Genomic DNA, 13,656 nt, shown 5'->3' on the forward strand with positions numbered 1-13,656 from the left:
GGTGGGTGGGAGGCCTCGAGGGGCGGGTCTGGGCAAGGACCCTGCCGCAGGCGGGTCTTCGCTGACCCTTCGGGCCGGTGGCTGGTCTCCGAGCGCCGCCCTGTGGTAGAACGTGGGATTACAGGCAGAACAACATGGGCCTGAGAGGACCCGGCTTTGTGCACAGAAGTGGGAGGATTTACCTGGGCTTACACCAGCTGCTTCAGGAGGAGCACGTGGAGGACTGTGAAGGATGCCAAGGCCGTGGAATGCTGGAGCCTTGGCTTATTTTGTCCAACCCTTGCTCATTTTACAAATGAGAAATGAGGCCAGAGCAGAAGGTAGGGTTTGTCGAGGCCCATCCAGCCAGTGAGCTTTGCCTGTGCACGCCTCTCCATATCAAGGTCCACCTCAAATCCCGCCCACTCCAGGAAGCCTTCCCTTGCTTGCTGGTTCACGATGACTACATCGTGAACCAACTTTCTGTCCCATCACACACTTTACACACTTGTCTCATTTGCTACATTCTGCCAACAGGAAGTGCCTACTGCCTGCCAGACACTCTGATGGGCACAATGGTGGGCAGAGAGAGCCCAGGCCCCTGCCCTTGCATGGCTCACAGTCCGCTGAGGGAGGTCGAAGCTAATGCAACAGCCATACAAATGAATGCACAACCCCTCACTGTGGGAAGTACAATGATTAAGAATGACAAGGAAACCGGTCTGGGGAGAGAGGCAAGGTGGGGGGGACTTCCTTGAGGAATCACATTTGGGTAGCAGGCGTCAAAGAACAAGATGATGAGTAGGATGAGGAGTACCTGGGAAAGAGCCGTGCAAAGGCTCTGGGGCGGAGCAGAGTCAGGGCCGAGGAACGGCAGGCCAGCCTGGCAGCAGGGCGGAGCCAGGGGAAGGGAGGCGGCAGATGAGATGAAGGCTGGGGAGGAGGGTGGGGGCCAAGCCCTGAGGGGTTCTGGTTATTGATGAGAGCAGAAGGAAGCCGCTGAGGGGCTTCAGCCAGGGGAGTGACCCTGCGCTTTGGAAAGCTCTCTCCGGCTTCCCAGTGGAGAATGTACCAGAGAGGGGCAGGGTGGACAGCAGGAGTGGTTAGGAGGCCACAGCAGGCCCGGAGGAGCTGGCGGAGGTCCGCACCGGGTGGAGGTGGAGATAGGAGGGGACGTCTGTAAAGGGGGAGAGATCGTCGGCGTTGGCGGTCAGGGAGAAGGAGGTGTCAGGAGTGATTTGCAGAGTGGGGCTTGTGCTGGGTGGGGGGTCCATTTGCTGATGAGGAGGTACAGGGAGAGGCTTAGGTGGGGGTTCACAAGGCCAGTTTTGGACGTGTTGGATCAAGGTGCCCTTGAGACGTACACACAGCCATGACAAGGCTCCAGAATCTAGAGGAGAGGCTGGTGGGCGAGAGGCAGCGGGGTGTTCAGTGTGGCGACAGCGCAGGCGTGGGAGAGACCACCCAGGAAGGCTGCAGTGAGAGGGGAGAAGCAGTCTCAGAGCTGGGCTTGAGGAGCTCAGGAGTGCATCCAGGAAAGACGGGAGGAAATGGCCGGAGTGTCCGAGAAAAAACAGGAGAGGGTGGTGCCCCAGAGGCAATGGGACAGAGACCTGCGAGGAGGGAGGGTTGGAGTGGTCAGACTCCAGAGCAGCCAACTGGGATGGGACCGAAAAAGATCCACCGGCTTTAGCACCACGGACGTCAGCGGTGGGCTTGGCGGACGGTGTTCTGGTGAGGCGAGGCTGACGGCAGAGGCCGATGGGGTGGGTTGGGAGGGAGGGGACAGGAAGGGGACATGGACAGGGTGGACCCTCGAGGTGAGGGGGGAGACACTTTCAGGATGGCTGAGGCTAATCATGACAAATGCCTGGGGGAAGGGTTTGCTTGAGAGGAGGCGATTGAGGATCTGGAGAGAAATGGCTGAGAAGCTGGCGTAACGAAAGGGTTGGCAAAGGAGGGTCTCATGGGTGCTCCCTGGGAGCAGTGACGGTAAGATCAGAGGACAGGAAGCCTGCCCTGAGTGTGGAGGAATCTGGAATGAGGACACCTTCCCCGGAGTGTGACCATGGGTGAGGGTGGCCGGGACGTCATGGGGTGGCAAGGCCGCCTTCTTGACGATAGAGACACATGGGATTGAGCAAGATCTGCGTGAGGAGCAGACTGTGAGCCACGACCGAAGCGCGGCAGGAATGAGGTGGAACACAGCTCCAGGTGCGGGGAAGGCGGGGACGGCCCGAGGCTCCGGCCTTCAAGGAGGGGGAGGGGGTCTTACGGGAGGAAGACGGTCTGGAAGCAGCTATGGGGAGCAAGGGTACCAACTCCTTTGTGGGAATCAAAACAGCATCCCTTGGGGGGCGGTTAGAGAAGCAGTGTCCGTGTGACAGCCAGTTTAGAAGAGGACAGCCCAAGCGGGGGAGGCGCAAAGGGTGGTCAGAGACCACGGATGGAGACAGACGGGGGCTGGACCCTGGGCACTGTCCGGCAGACCAGCAGTGAGGGGCAATGGCAGGTTCACTCCTCCTGGTTAGTCTCTGGGGAGGGTGAACCCTGGGCCAAGTGGGCAGTGGCCTGGGAGGAGCCACACAGCGACCTCATAAAGAAGGAACGCGTGTTCCCATTTGACAAGGAAACGGAGGCAGAGTCATAGAGAGGTTAAGTAATTTACTCAAGGCCAGGGAGCATAACCACTTATTACTGAGTGATTATTATTATTATTATTATTATTATTATGTGCAAATCTTGGAGCAGAGTTTTGAACTCAGTCGGTCTGACTCCTAAGTAGGTGCTCTCATCCATCCTGCCTTCAACGGCCACGGTAGGAGTCCCTCCAAAATAACAAAACATCCTCTTGCCCCACCCCAGCCTTAGGAAGGGGAACAGCATTGCGTGTCTCCCCCAGCTTTGGTGTTTCCGGCCTACGGAAGGCCATTTTCTCCTAGCACCTCGAAGTGGGTGCAGCTGGCAGCAGGGCCAGCCCCTTGAGCACTGAGGACACATTCAGTGACCTGAGAGCATTGAGTAGAAAGGGAGGGAGGGGGGCAGTGGTGCCCCACCTGGATGAAGTATCAGGCCCTCCTCCTCTCCCTTGGTTTCTCAGATCCCACATAAACCTTCGGGCTCCCTCTGCATGGCTAAGGTTGAGTGTATTGCCAGCCCTGAGAAAGGAGAGGAGGGCAGAGCCGGATTCCAGGTGACGCAGTAAAACCAAGGGGCCTGGGGGCTCCTGGACCTGGCTTGCCTGCCCTGCTGAGTTCTGAGCTGCTGGAGGCTGTGGGCCTAACAATTCTCTGTTCCTCCGCAGGCAAGCTCAGCATTTTGTTCTCAGCAGTCAGTCAACAGTTGCAAATGAAACCTGCTGTGAGGCCAAGACCTGGAGGCCAGCGAAGCCAAACCGCCGCTGAATCCCAGTCCTGCCCCAGGCTAGCTTTCACCTCCCTGAGCCTCAGTTTCCTCACCTATAAAATGGGGTTTGCACTTGGTTTAATGCTCTGCTGCCCCCATTTTAAAATTCTTAACCCAATTTTTAACAAGGGGCCCCACATGTCCATCTTGCACTGGGCCCCACGAATTAGGTAGCCAGTCCTGAATGTGAGTAATGGTATCTAGCTCAGAGGGTTGTTGCAAGGATTAAATGAAGTGATCTGTCTAAAGTGCTTAGCACGTAAGTGCTCAATAAACGGGTTCCTTGCTGTTAGATCAATCTGGCGCCCATGTGTGATAAATGACTGAAAATGATCAAATGGACGCGAGCCTAGGGAGCGTCTGGAAGCGAAGGTGCCAGTCTGAGGGGGCTGTGCAGAAAGCGGGAGCGTTTTTTGTGCCCCCACATTGTGGAGCAGTTATTTCCATGGCAGCCGCTGATTTGCGCAGTGGTCCAGACCTGGCCGCCACGTCCCGCAAAAAGTCCACTTGGTGAGAGCTGAGACCGTGGGTTCCAGTCTTTATTACGGGGGCGCGGTCTCATCCCCGAGCAGCCATCACTCTTTAGCTCCAGGAGTTGCAAAGGGTCTGCGGTGGCCTGGACTAGGGTCCGTACTGGCCTCGGGGCGGAGTCTCGGGGCGGAGTCTCAGCCTGTCTCGACTTCCGGGGGCGGGTCCTGGGCTGGTAGCCCCGCCACTCCCCAAGGACAGGGGAACAGAATCCAACCCCGTTAGCGTTGGGGGCGGGGCCTCCCGCGCACTGGTGGGCGACCCGGGCAGGAAGGTGCTCAGAGGAAGGGGTTGGTGCTGGCCTGGGGGTTGGGATGGAGAGGCCCAGTTGAGTCCGATGTGGGCAGCAGCGGTGGCGGCAGGCTGGAGGGCGGCGGCGTGAAGGCGCCAGCCCTTGGGAAGACGCTGACTGAGGCGGGGAGGCTCACGCCAGCTGGCACGCTGCTGAGTGGGAGGGGCAGGGAGGTGCTGTAGGTCATGGAGCTCAACGGCGTCCCTATCGGCCGGCCCGCAGCCAGGCCCAGCGCCGGCGACCCGGTTCGCATCTGGTTCAGGGTCGGCCTGCCCAGTTCGACCCCGCCGAACGGGTTGGTGGGGGATGGAGCGCTGAAATCTGCAGAACGAGAGTGGGTAGGGGGTTTGCAGTGGGCCAGGGATATAGCCCTAAATTGGAGGGGGACAGTATCTGGGGTTTTAGAAATAGGGAAGAAGAAGAAGATTCTAGGGCAAGGGCTGAGCTCTGAAAGGAAGGGTGGGGGTGCAGGGTTGAGACCTGCCAGGGAACAGGGGATGTTGTACCTGTCAGGAAGGGGTTCCGGGTCTTCGCAGCCTGGGGTGCCTTGACTAAGGAGTCAAGGTTGACCAAGGAAGAGGCTGAGGGGCCCAGGAAGGACTCAGGAGTGCGAGCTCGGGCTTCTTTGCTAGGCTGGGTTAGGGCTTCTCCCACTACGCTCAGGTCAAAGGCATCTGGCTCCTTGGTACCATTTTGCTTGGAACTGGGGATGGGGTCTCCAAACAGGTCCAGCTCTGGAATACAAACGGGTGTGGAGAGGGATGGGTCACTCGGCAGGAGGAAGAGGACAGAGCCCTCTCCTGGGTGGGCTGCTCATTCCCCAGAGCTGCGTCCTCCTCTGCCTCCCGCTTACCCACAGGGCTGCTGGGTTTCCCAGAGGGCGGGGCCTGGGCCCCCTCCGGCCCCTCCTTGGTCTCTGTGGATACTGGAAGTTTGGCAAATGGGTCAAAGGTTGAGGTGCCACCGAGAGCTAGCCAAGGAAGAAAAGGGAGATGAGATGGGTTGGCAAAAAGAGCAGGCACTGGACTGACCTCTTTCCAAGCAAGCAGCCCTCCTAACAGCCTCACCCCCAAAGGGAGGGGGACCCAGAAGTCCTTCAGCCCCTCACCCACACCCACACCCTCTGGCCCTTTGCTTACCTGGTGTGTTGGAGGTTTCCACTAAGGCCCCCCAAGGGTCAGCCCCAGTGTTGGGGAGTTGGTGGTGGGAGGAGTTCTGTGCCCAGGGATCTGTAGTGGGGGTTCCAGCAGGCAGCACTGGGGTCCGGCCCCAGGGCTCAGAGGAGGACAGTGTCGGGGGCAGGTCCCATGGCTGGCTTCGGGACAGGATGCTTCCTGAGGGGACTGGAGACCAGGGGTCTGCAGAAGGCCAGGAGGAGCCACTGGGCTCTATGTTGGACTTGAGACCTGAAATGGAACAGCACAGCCATGACCCCAGTCTGACCCTTACCCCCAGCCCAGGGTCTTCCCAGTGACCCAGACCAAGTTGCAAGGCTAAAAGATCCATTTCACAGATTCTGGACGCCAATTCGGAACCACCCAGCAAGCAGGAGCCCATAGCTAGCAAGTTATCCCAGGAGCCTGGACTCCCGGGCAGCGGCAGCTCAGGCTACCTTCGCAGTCAGGGACTGGCCGTGGTAGGAAAGCCAGGGTGATGGGCAATAAAAGCACTTTCCCGAGATCATTTCCCATGAGCTGGGCTCTTCAGATGTGCTCCCCTTCCTTTCTACAACACCATGTCACTGAGGAAGCTGAGATTCAGAGACATAGGTGACCTGCCCAGGGGCCCTCAGCTGTGGGTAACGGTGTGCCAGCCAGAAGCCAGGAAGGAAGGAGCTCTCTAGGGCTATCCTGGGGGCTCTTGCAGCCCTGCATGCCCACCTGGGATGTCCCATGGGTCAGCAGAGCAGTGTGTGGAGAGCGGGGCCGCGGCAGGTGCGAAGATGTCCACCAAGTCCAGGATGGAGGACTGCGGAGAGGAGAGGCAGTCATGGCTCAGAGGAGGGCAGGCCCTGCCCTGTCCACCTGACTCTGGATCCTTCTCTCCTTCATGCATCCCATAAACACCTAGTAATGACCCCTCACCTCTGCACGGTGCTTTTCAGTTTATAAAATGTTTCCTCATCCATTTAGTGCCTGGTATTCCCAACAGCCCTATGCGGTAGGTAGGCAAGGTGGTGGTGTGCCCACTTTACAGATGAGCCCCAGAGAGGGGAAACAGTTCGCCTGGAGTCACACAGCCAGGGAGAGGCTGAGCCAGGCCAGAACCCAGGCCTGCCCTCAACTGTCTTGCTTTTCAGCCCATCAGTGATAAGGCAGGTTATATGACAAGGCTACCTCCCTAAGCAGTGCCCAGGAGAAACCATTCCCAGTGAACACGCAGAGCTGGCAGAAAAGGGACAGAGAACCCCAGGGCTAGCGTGGACCGCTTTGGAGGGTGGCCTTGTTCCCAGCAGCTGCCTTCTCCTTCTGGAGAATGTGCACAGGAGCTCAGGATGTCCTGAGTCCACCTCAGTCTTCACCTGCACGGCGTGCCATCCTAGCACCTCAAGACCATGTGCCGCAACCCTAAAGTGGCAGCAAAGCCAGAACCCAATTCGAAGGGTCCTCAATCAGGATTCTTTACATCCCACTTTGCCATCAGCTTGGTCACCAGCCTATGCAGTATGGGACCCAACCTAGGGCTGCTGCACCCCCTCCACCCCCACTTTCATTGAATAAACAGGTAGGCAGTGCTTACTGTATACCAAGCACTGCTCTGCACTCTTTACAAATATGAACTCAGTTCATCTCCTAGGCTCTGCCAGCTCACGCAGCCCAGCACCCTCCCTACCTGGCTGGTTTTCAGCTTGTCCTCCTCCTTTCTCTCTTCTCTCTCGGGCTTTCTGTCCTGCTGACGGCGAACTGTGGCCCCAGCACCATTGGCCATGGGGGAGTCATCTCCCCGCCAGGACCTCACCTCCTGCAGAAGGCACAAAAGGGGTGAGGAGAGCACGGGCAGCCGGGGTTGGACTTGAGGGGACCTGAGCTGAGTTGAGAAAAGTGCAGAGTGGGGGGCGGCTGAGAGGTTAGGCGCAGCAAGCCCACCAAGTGAAGCAGGAGGAGGCTGGTTAATGCCCGGTTAGCACCTCCACCAGCACCAGCACCAGGAGTCTAAGCCCACTACCTTCTGGTGCTCCTGCCGGCTCAGGCGCAGAGCCAGCTGCAGCTGCAGGTCCTCGTCCCTGGGGGAGGCTGGGGGGACCGGCTGCGGGGGAGGAAGAGAGGGGTGAACTTGGTCCAGCACTCCCACTCCTGGGCCAAAAGGGAATGTGGGACTGAGAGAGAGGTGCCCACCCCAAACAACAATGTGGGCGTGGTCTTCTCCCTGTCCAGGGCTGAGATGCAGTTTAAAAATCAAGGTCAATCCTTTTCCTCTGGGTCCCCTGAGTCTCCCCAAGCCCTGCTTCCTGCCGGGTCTGCCTGGATTCACGGAGGTGATGGCAGAGTGGATGGTGGCATAGGGGCTGTCCCTGCCTACAAAAGTATAGCTGATGATGGGGTCGGGGTGGTGGCAGCATGTCTCTGTGTCCCCTATGAATGTGTCTGTCAGCATACGTGTCCCCTTCCCCTCTGTGAGGCGGCAGCAGGCCCCCACCACACTCATCCACCCCCAGCCCACTACACACTCACTGTCCTTTCCAGGCCCAGCCAGGGGACCGGAAGCAGGCAGGTGATCCCTGCTGGGACAATCCCAGGGACACAGGCAGGCTCTGTGCTGTCCTTGGGATCAAGACTACGGTTTTGGGGCCCAGTGTGGGGGAGCCTGAGAGTCAGGTGTGTCTAATCCAGGTACGTCTCCCTTCTCTGCCAGCGCCCTCCCCATGCCAACCCCAGCCCAGTGCTGGGGCCTCCCGAGCTGCCCCGGGGGGGCGGGGTGCTCACCTTCTCAGCCTCCTCCCGGCTCATGGCCAGGGCCAGCTGCAGCTGCAGCTCCTCTTCTCCCGACGTCTGGGGCCGGGCCTGCTCCAGGTCTGAGGTATAGCGGGGGGACGAGGAGGAAGCTGCAATGACCATCGTGGCTCCTGTGACCCCGAGGGTACTCGGGGGCTCCCACACCCCATCCCCTCCAGGAGGCCAAGGCTCAGAGAGAGAGACAGGGGAGGAGAAGAACGGGCAGTCGAGGGCCCCAGGATGCCAGGCCACGTGCTTGGCGCTTTCTGTAATGTTTCCCATCCTACCCCATGAGGACTCCATTCTCTCCTTTACAGACCAGCAAACAGTTCTACGGGCGCCTGGTCAGGCTCCTGCAGCAAGACTTGAACCCAGGTTCCCTGACCCTTCCAGCTGGGCCCCATGCAGCCTGAGGCCAAGTGGGGTGGGAAGATGAGAGGCTCCATTCAAGGTCACTGCTCTCCCAGACCACAGCATGCTGTCAAGGGCTTTATGAAAGGAGGGCCATGCGGAATAAATCTCAGACCGAGGAAGCCCCCACCAGGATGGAAAGGAGAACCAGGAACTGCTCGACGGCTCCCCCCATTTCCAAGGACAGTGCCCTCGAGTCGGGGTGGTTATAGGGAACGCCACTGATGGGGCAGTGTGTGTCATGTGTCTGGACACAAGGCCGAGGGCAGTCCTGGGCCTGGTCTCGTTAATTCTCACATCAAACCAATGCAGATGAGATTATCTCTGCTTTGTGGAAGAGGAAGCTGAGGTTCAGGGAGGCGGTTGTCCGGACCACACGGCCCGGAAGGGGCAGGGCGAGGAATGCCACCAGACTCCAGGGCCTGTGCGTGTACCACCCTGTGCTGCCAGATAGCGAATCAACAATAACAACAAATGTACACTAACAGTACGGTTTATGCTAACTTGTCGAGCACCTACTACGTGCTGGGCATTTGCCTCACGCTTTACACTCCTTATCTCACTGAATCAGCACGACCTCCCTCTGAGGTCGTAGAGCTAGAATTGGAACCCAGGCCACTACTCTGTCCCCAGCCATGCACCCAGGGCTCACTCACAATTGTAGGAGGACGGGGAACCCCGAGAGCGGCCGTAGTCCTCGCCGTGGCGGCGGCTGAAGCCCAGCTGCCCGCTGCCCATGGCCATGCCCTCCAGCGCCATGCGCTCCTTGGTCTTGAGGGCGTGGGTCCGCTCCTGCCGGAGGCGCTCCTCGTCTCTGAGCAGGGCCATCACCTGCTTGACCTTCTCGCGCACGTTGACGCCCTGGTCTTTGCCATCGCGGTCGATGTACTGGAAGTCCTTGAGCGTCTGGATGGTGAAGAGGTTCTCCCGGCACTGGTGGGCCACCCGCTCGGAGCCTGTCTTCAGCAGATAGTCCAGCAGGGTCAGCGCCTTGTACACGTGCCTCCAGTTCTTGCCGCTGTCGTTGAGCCGCCGCCACAGCATGCCCATGACCTCAGCAAAAGCCACTGTGTTGAAGGTCAGGTCGGCAATCTCCGACATGAGCGAGCTGGGCGGGCCCCAGGGGTCATTGCTGGTGGCCTCGCGCACCTTGATCTCCGCCTCGGAGTAGTTGTGCACGATGTTCTTCACCTGGCGCCGCAGCGCGGAGGTCGTCATGGCTGGGGACTTGGAGATGGGCACCCCCCGCCCCAGCCGGAGGTGGAGGGCCGAGGGCCACCGTCGTGAGGTCACTGTGTCCAAGGGTGGGCCGCCGTGCTCTCAGCAGGGCGGCTTCGTCCTTGGGTCCCACATGGGTCTGAGGAAGAGAGGGTTTGCAGCTCAGGGGCGCTGACCCACCTAGCTGACCACTCACTCACCCACTTAAGGCCTGGCCAGGTGTCCCCACTGCCAGGAACAGCCTCCAACGGGCACTTTCTACGTGTCTGATTTTACTTATTACTCAGCAAGCACGGCTAGCTCTGCACGTTCATTTATCTTCACCATCACACTGCGAAGCTCCTGTTATTACTACCACCATTCACAGAGAAGGGAAATGAGGCTTAGAGACGGATCGGCTCGTCCCAGGTCATGGAGCTCATAAGTGGGGATTCGGGGTGGACCTAGGCAGACACACACCACAGTCCTTGCCCTCAGTGAGGGACACAACGACGACCCCCAGGAACTCGACCGGCCGAGCTTCTGCTGGGCTACCTCTCCCCTTTCTGCCAGGATCTAGCTTAAGACCTATCCTTTCCACCTTCTCAGTCCTCACTTTCCTCTCTTCTCGTATTGACGGTGTAGCTCGATTCACTCAATACCCATTTCCTGGGGCCGTCACTGAACCAGGCCCAGGGCACCAGTCCCGGTGCACCCACGTCCGGTTGGGAGGGGAGCGTACAGGCAATCACAGCCCAGCGGGAAAGCGCAGAGGAGCGCGGGAGCACCCAGGCTAGGAAAATCAGTGGGGATGCCCCAGGGGCGGTGATGGCTGAGCTGAATCCAGAGATTGGAAGGCGAGGGAGAGGAGGAGTGAGCCAGCGAGGTAGGAGTGGGGTGGGGGTGGCTCAGAGGGAGCACCTTGAGCTGGGCCGGGTGGGAGAGGAAGGGGCACTGAGGGGGCTGCCTCTCAGAGAAATCCAGCCACCCCACCCCGTCCTACACACGAGAGCGCAGAGGCCAGAGAGGGGCTGTGGCCTGCCCACAGTTACATGGCAAGTAGGTGTCAGAGCCGGGACCAAGGTCCCCAGAAGACTAATCCAATACTTATTGTCAGCGTCACCAGTTTTGTAATGAATTCATTTGATTGCTTTACTGTCTGAGCCCCACCTTTACAGCCAGAAGGTAAGCTCCCTGAGGGCCAGGCTGGTCTGGGTTCCCAAAACCCCCCCAAGGCCTGGGGCACATGGCAGAACTCTGATACTCCAGCTACAGGGGGACTAGGGGCAGCCAGGTGCCCTCCCCCGCAGCCAGAGCACCAGGCCATCTGCTGAAAGTCAACACAGGCCCAAGTCAGAGAAATGTCCTCCCAGAGCCCTACCAGAAACCCACACGGGAGTCCCTGTGCCATCACCACTACTCTGGTGTGGGCACGCGCACGCGCACACACACACACACACACACACACACACACACACACGGCTGGACCCACACAGCTCCCACTTTCGCCAGCGAACTCTCATGGATGCCAGCACCCACAGAGACGGCACCTCTTGGCTCTACCTTGGGACTCAGCGGGAGTCAAAAGGAGTTTGTTCTACCGCCTCGCCCCTCCGCCTGGGTCTGCCAGCACAGGGCTCCTCTCGCAGGGGCCCTCAGGCCTCACAGTTTCCTTCAGGGCCCAGGTGCCTGGGCGAGCTCTGCCCGGACGCCGGCGTCCCTTGGGAGACCCGGAGGGATGGAGAGTGCCGGCTGAAAGCACTGCCTACCTTCTGTCCGTTGCCTTTCTGTCCAGCTGGCCTTCTGAGGGGGTGCGCTGGCCCACACTGGTTTAGCTCCTGCCCTCCCCCTCACTCGTGACTCAGACCTGCCTTTACCTCTCTGAGCGGTGGGCTGGCGGGTGGCAGGAGTGAAGATGAGAAGTGATTGTGTCCCAAAGCCCGCCCCAAGTGCACGCCACCCGCTCCGGAGCCGGCCACTGAAACCAGCAGAACCAGTCAGGCATCGTGACTCCGACTCCGGCAGCGGCTCTACCTGGCCCTCCTGCCCGCCCGGGCAGTGGGAGGGGCTCTCGGTGTGGGCGCTGCAGCCCTGCCTGAACTTTTCTCCTGGGAGGTGGGCAGGGCAGGGCCCTCTCTGCACACCTCTGCCCGAGCTAGGGGAAGGGAGGGGTCGGAAACACCTGAAGTCAGAAGGGGACGAGGTGGAGAGGAAGAGGGGGCAGGGCGAGGCTCGGGGAGTGCGGAAGGGAGGGAGGCAGAGAGGAAGGAACGCGGGCGGGAGCAGCTGGGAGCTCTGCCAGCGGTGTTACAAGCAAAGGGTTTTATCGAACACAATATGCCCAGAAATAAAAGGGAGTGAAACAGAAACCCAGCGGCCGATAAGGCGGCAGTGGCAGCGGCAGCGGCGGCCTGGGCAGCCGGGTATGGAATTACTGCAGTGACCTTGAGCCAGGCCCTGTCAGGTGGAGGGAAGGACACTGAGAAGGCAGGGCCTGGGAGGCCAGTTCAGAGACAGGGGAGAGGGCAGGAGGGGAAGGAGGGCAAGGAAGGAGGAGGGAGGAATCCGCTATGGTGGGGGGGGGTGTAGAATGGGAGAAGGGCCAACAGGGGGTGGGACCAGCTGGGGGGACACATGTCAGCTTTCTCCTATAACAGCGTCCCGAGAAGAACTTTATAGAGGGGAGGGGGCTGCTCTTCCCAGGGCCCAGAGGACTGGGGGACCTGCCAGAACTGAGGAAGCAGATGGCTTCTCCAGAGTGGGGTTCAGGGAGATGGAAGGAACCCAGGTGTAGAGTCACGTGGGTGAGTTTGTCCAAAGTCTGGGCGTGCCACACTGGCCAGCACCCCCTCCCATCCTCTGCTAAGGCAGATGCCAGCCTCTGCTCTCCATCGGGTCCAGCAGGAACAGTGGCAGGGAGTGGCAGTGCCCTCTGGCTGTAAGCTTAAGTCAGCTCTGTGCTGGGGGCCTTGGCGTAGGGCGAGCGCTGCCTGAGTCTAAAGGTGCATCAGGGGCCGAGGAGGAGGGGCTGGCAGAGAGGAGCAGGAGACTGTGAGGAATGCTGCCAAAGAGCCGGGTTCCAGGATGGGGAGCCCAGGATGGGGAGCCCAGGATGGGGAGCCCAGGATGGGGAGCGGCCCCCAGTCCTCCTTCCTGGGGGCAGCAGGGAGGGAGGGGCTGCGGGCAGGAGGGCCACTGGAGACAATAAGCCCGCTCCACCACCCTGTGCTCCTCACCCCTCTCCCTGGAACCTGGGAGGGAGACTAAGCCCCGAAGCTTCCACTGGGGCACCACCGCTGCCAGGGAGGGGCCACTTACCTCTGGTGCAGGCTCCCTTGGCCCCAGCCCTGGGACTGTGAGCAGCCTCTGCGGCGACCCTCCGACCTGCACGGCAGGGGGGCGGCACAGCTTCGGGAGCGTCCCCAGAGCCATCCACCGCAGACTCTCGTCCCGGAGACCCACCCTCGCCAAGGAGGTGTAGACCCCTTGGAAGGGCGTGGCAGGGTCCCCTGAACGGGCTGCAGCTCTGCCTCTTGTCCGCCGGTCTCTTGGATGCCCAGCCGGCAGGCAGCACTCAGGAGGAAAGTTGCTCAGCTGGCCGGGCAGGTCTGCCTCAGCAGTAACAGGACACAGGAGGAAGCGCTGGGTGTGTTAACCCCTTCCTGCTGGCCGGGCGGGCGGCTCCTTCAGAGATGAGAGGCTTGCCTGCAGGCAGCCCCCTGGGGGGGGGGGTGCAGCTCTGGAGCCTGGGAGCACGTGCTGGGGGCCCAGTCCCCCCTGCAGTGTATTAACCCTTCCTGCCTCCTCAACAGGAAACAGGGCCAGGGGCCTCCAACACCCACCCCATTCTTCCCCTCCCACTCTGGGCCAGGAGGAGCTTTCCTGGGGGCTGGCCCTTCTGTAGAGTTACTG

The 13,656-nt window shown here is 60.2% G+C and overlaps 1 protein-coding gene across 5 annotated transcripts; it reads right to left on the reverse strand.

The window, feature by feature from the left end:
* Nucleotides 1-2,626: 2,626 nt before the first annotated feature.
* Nucleotides 2,627-13,351, reverse strand: EPN3 (epsin 3). Of its 5 annotated transcripts, none has more exons than XM_045837373.1 (10): nucleotides 13,063-13,351; nucleotides 9,204-9,904; nucleotides 8,128-8,246; nucleotides 7,370-7,450; nucleotides 7,037-7,165; nucleotides 6,085-6,172; nucleotides 5,344-5,610; nucleotides 5,058-5,174; nucleotides 4,711-4,938; nucleotides 2,627-4,525 (listed from the first exon to the last, which is right to left on the reverse strand). In XM_045837373.1, exons 2-10 carry the CDS (start codon nucleotides 9,763-9,765, stop codon nucleotides 4,191-4,193), a joined length of 1,926 nt encoding a protein of 641 aa, XP_045693329.1. In that variant the 5' UTR covers nucleotides 9,766-9,904; nucleotides 13,063-13,351; the 3' UTR covers nucleotides 2,627-4,190. The 5 variants fall into 5 exon arrangements, with proteins under 5 accessions (XP_045693329.1, XP_045693332.1, XP_045693328.1 ...); XM_045837376.1 differs by lacking the exon at nucleotides 13,063-13,351 and adding an exon at nucleotides 11,514-11,783 and having other exon boundaries at nucleotides 8,128-8,216; XM_045837372.1 differs by lacking the exon at nucleotides 13,063-13,351 and adding an exon at nucleotides 11,514-11,781.
* Between the last annotated feature and the right edge of the window lie 305 nt (nucleotides 13,352-13,656).

Source organism: Phyllostomus hastatus, unplaced genomic scaffold (assembly GCF_019186645.2).
Source record: "Phyllostomus hastatus isolate PE091 unplaced genomic scaffold, TTU_PhHast_1.1 phas_contig_210, whole genome shotgun sequence".
Classification (NCBI taxonomy): domain Eukaryota; kingdom Metazoa; phylum Chordata; class Mammalia; order Chiroptera; family Phyllostomidae; genus Phyllostomus; species Phyllostomus hastatus.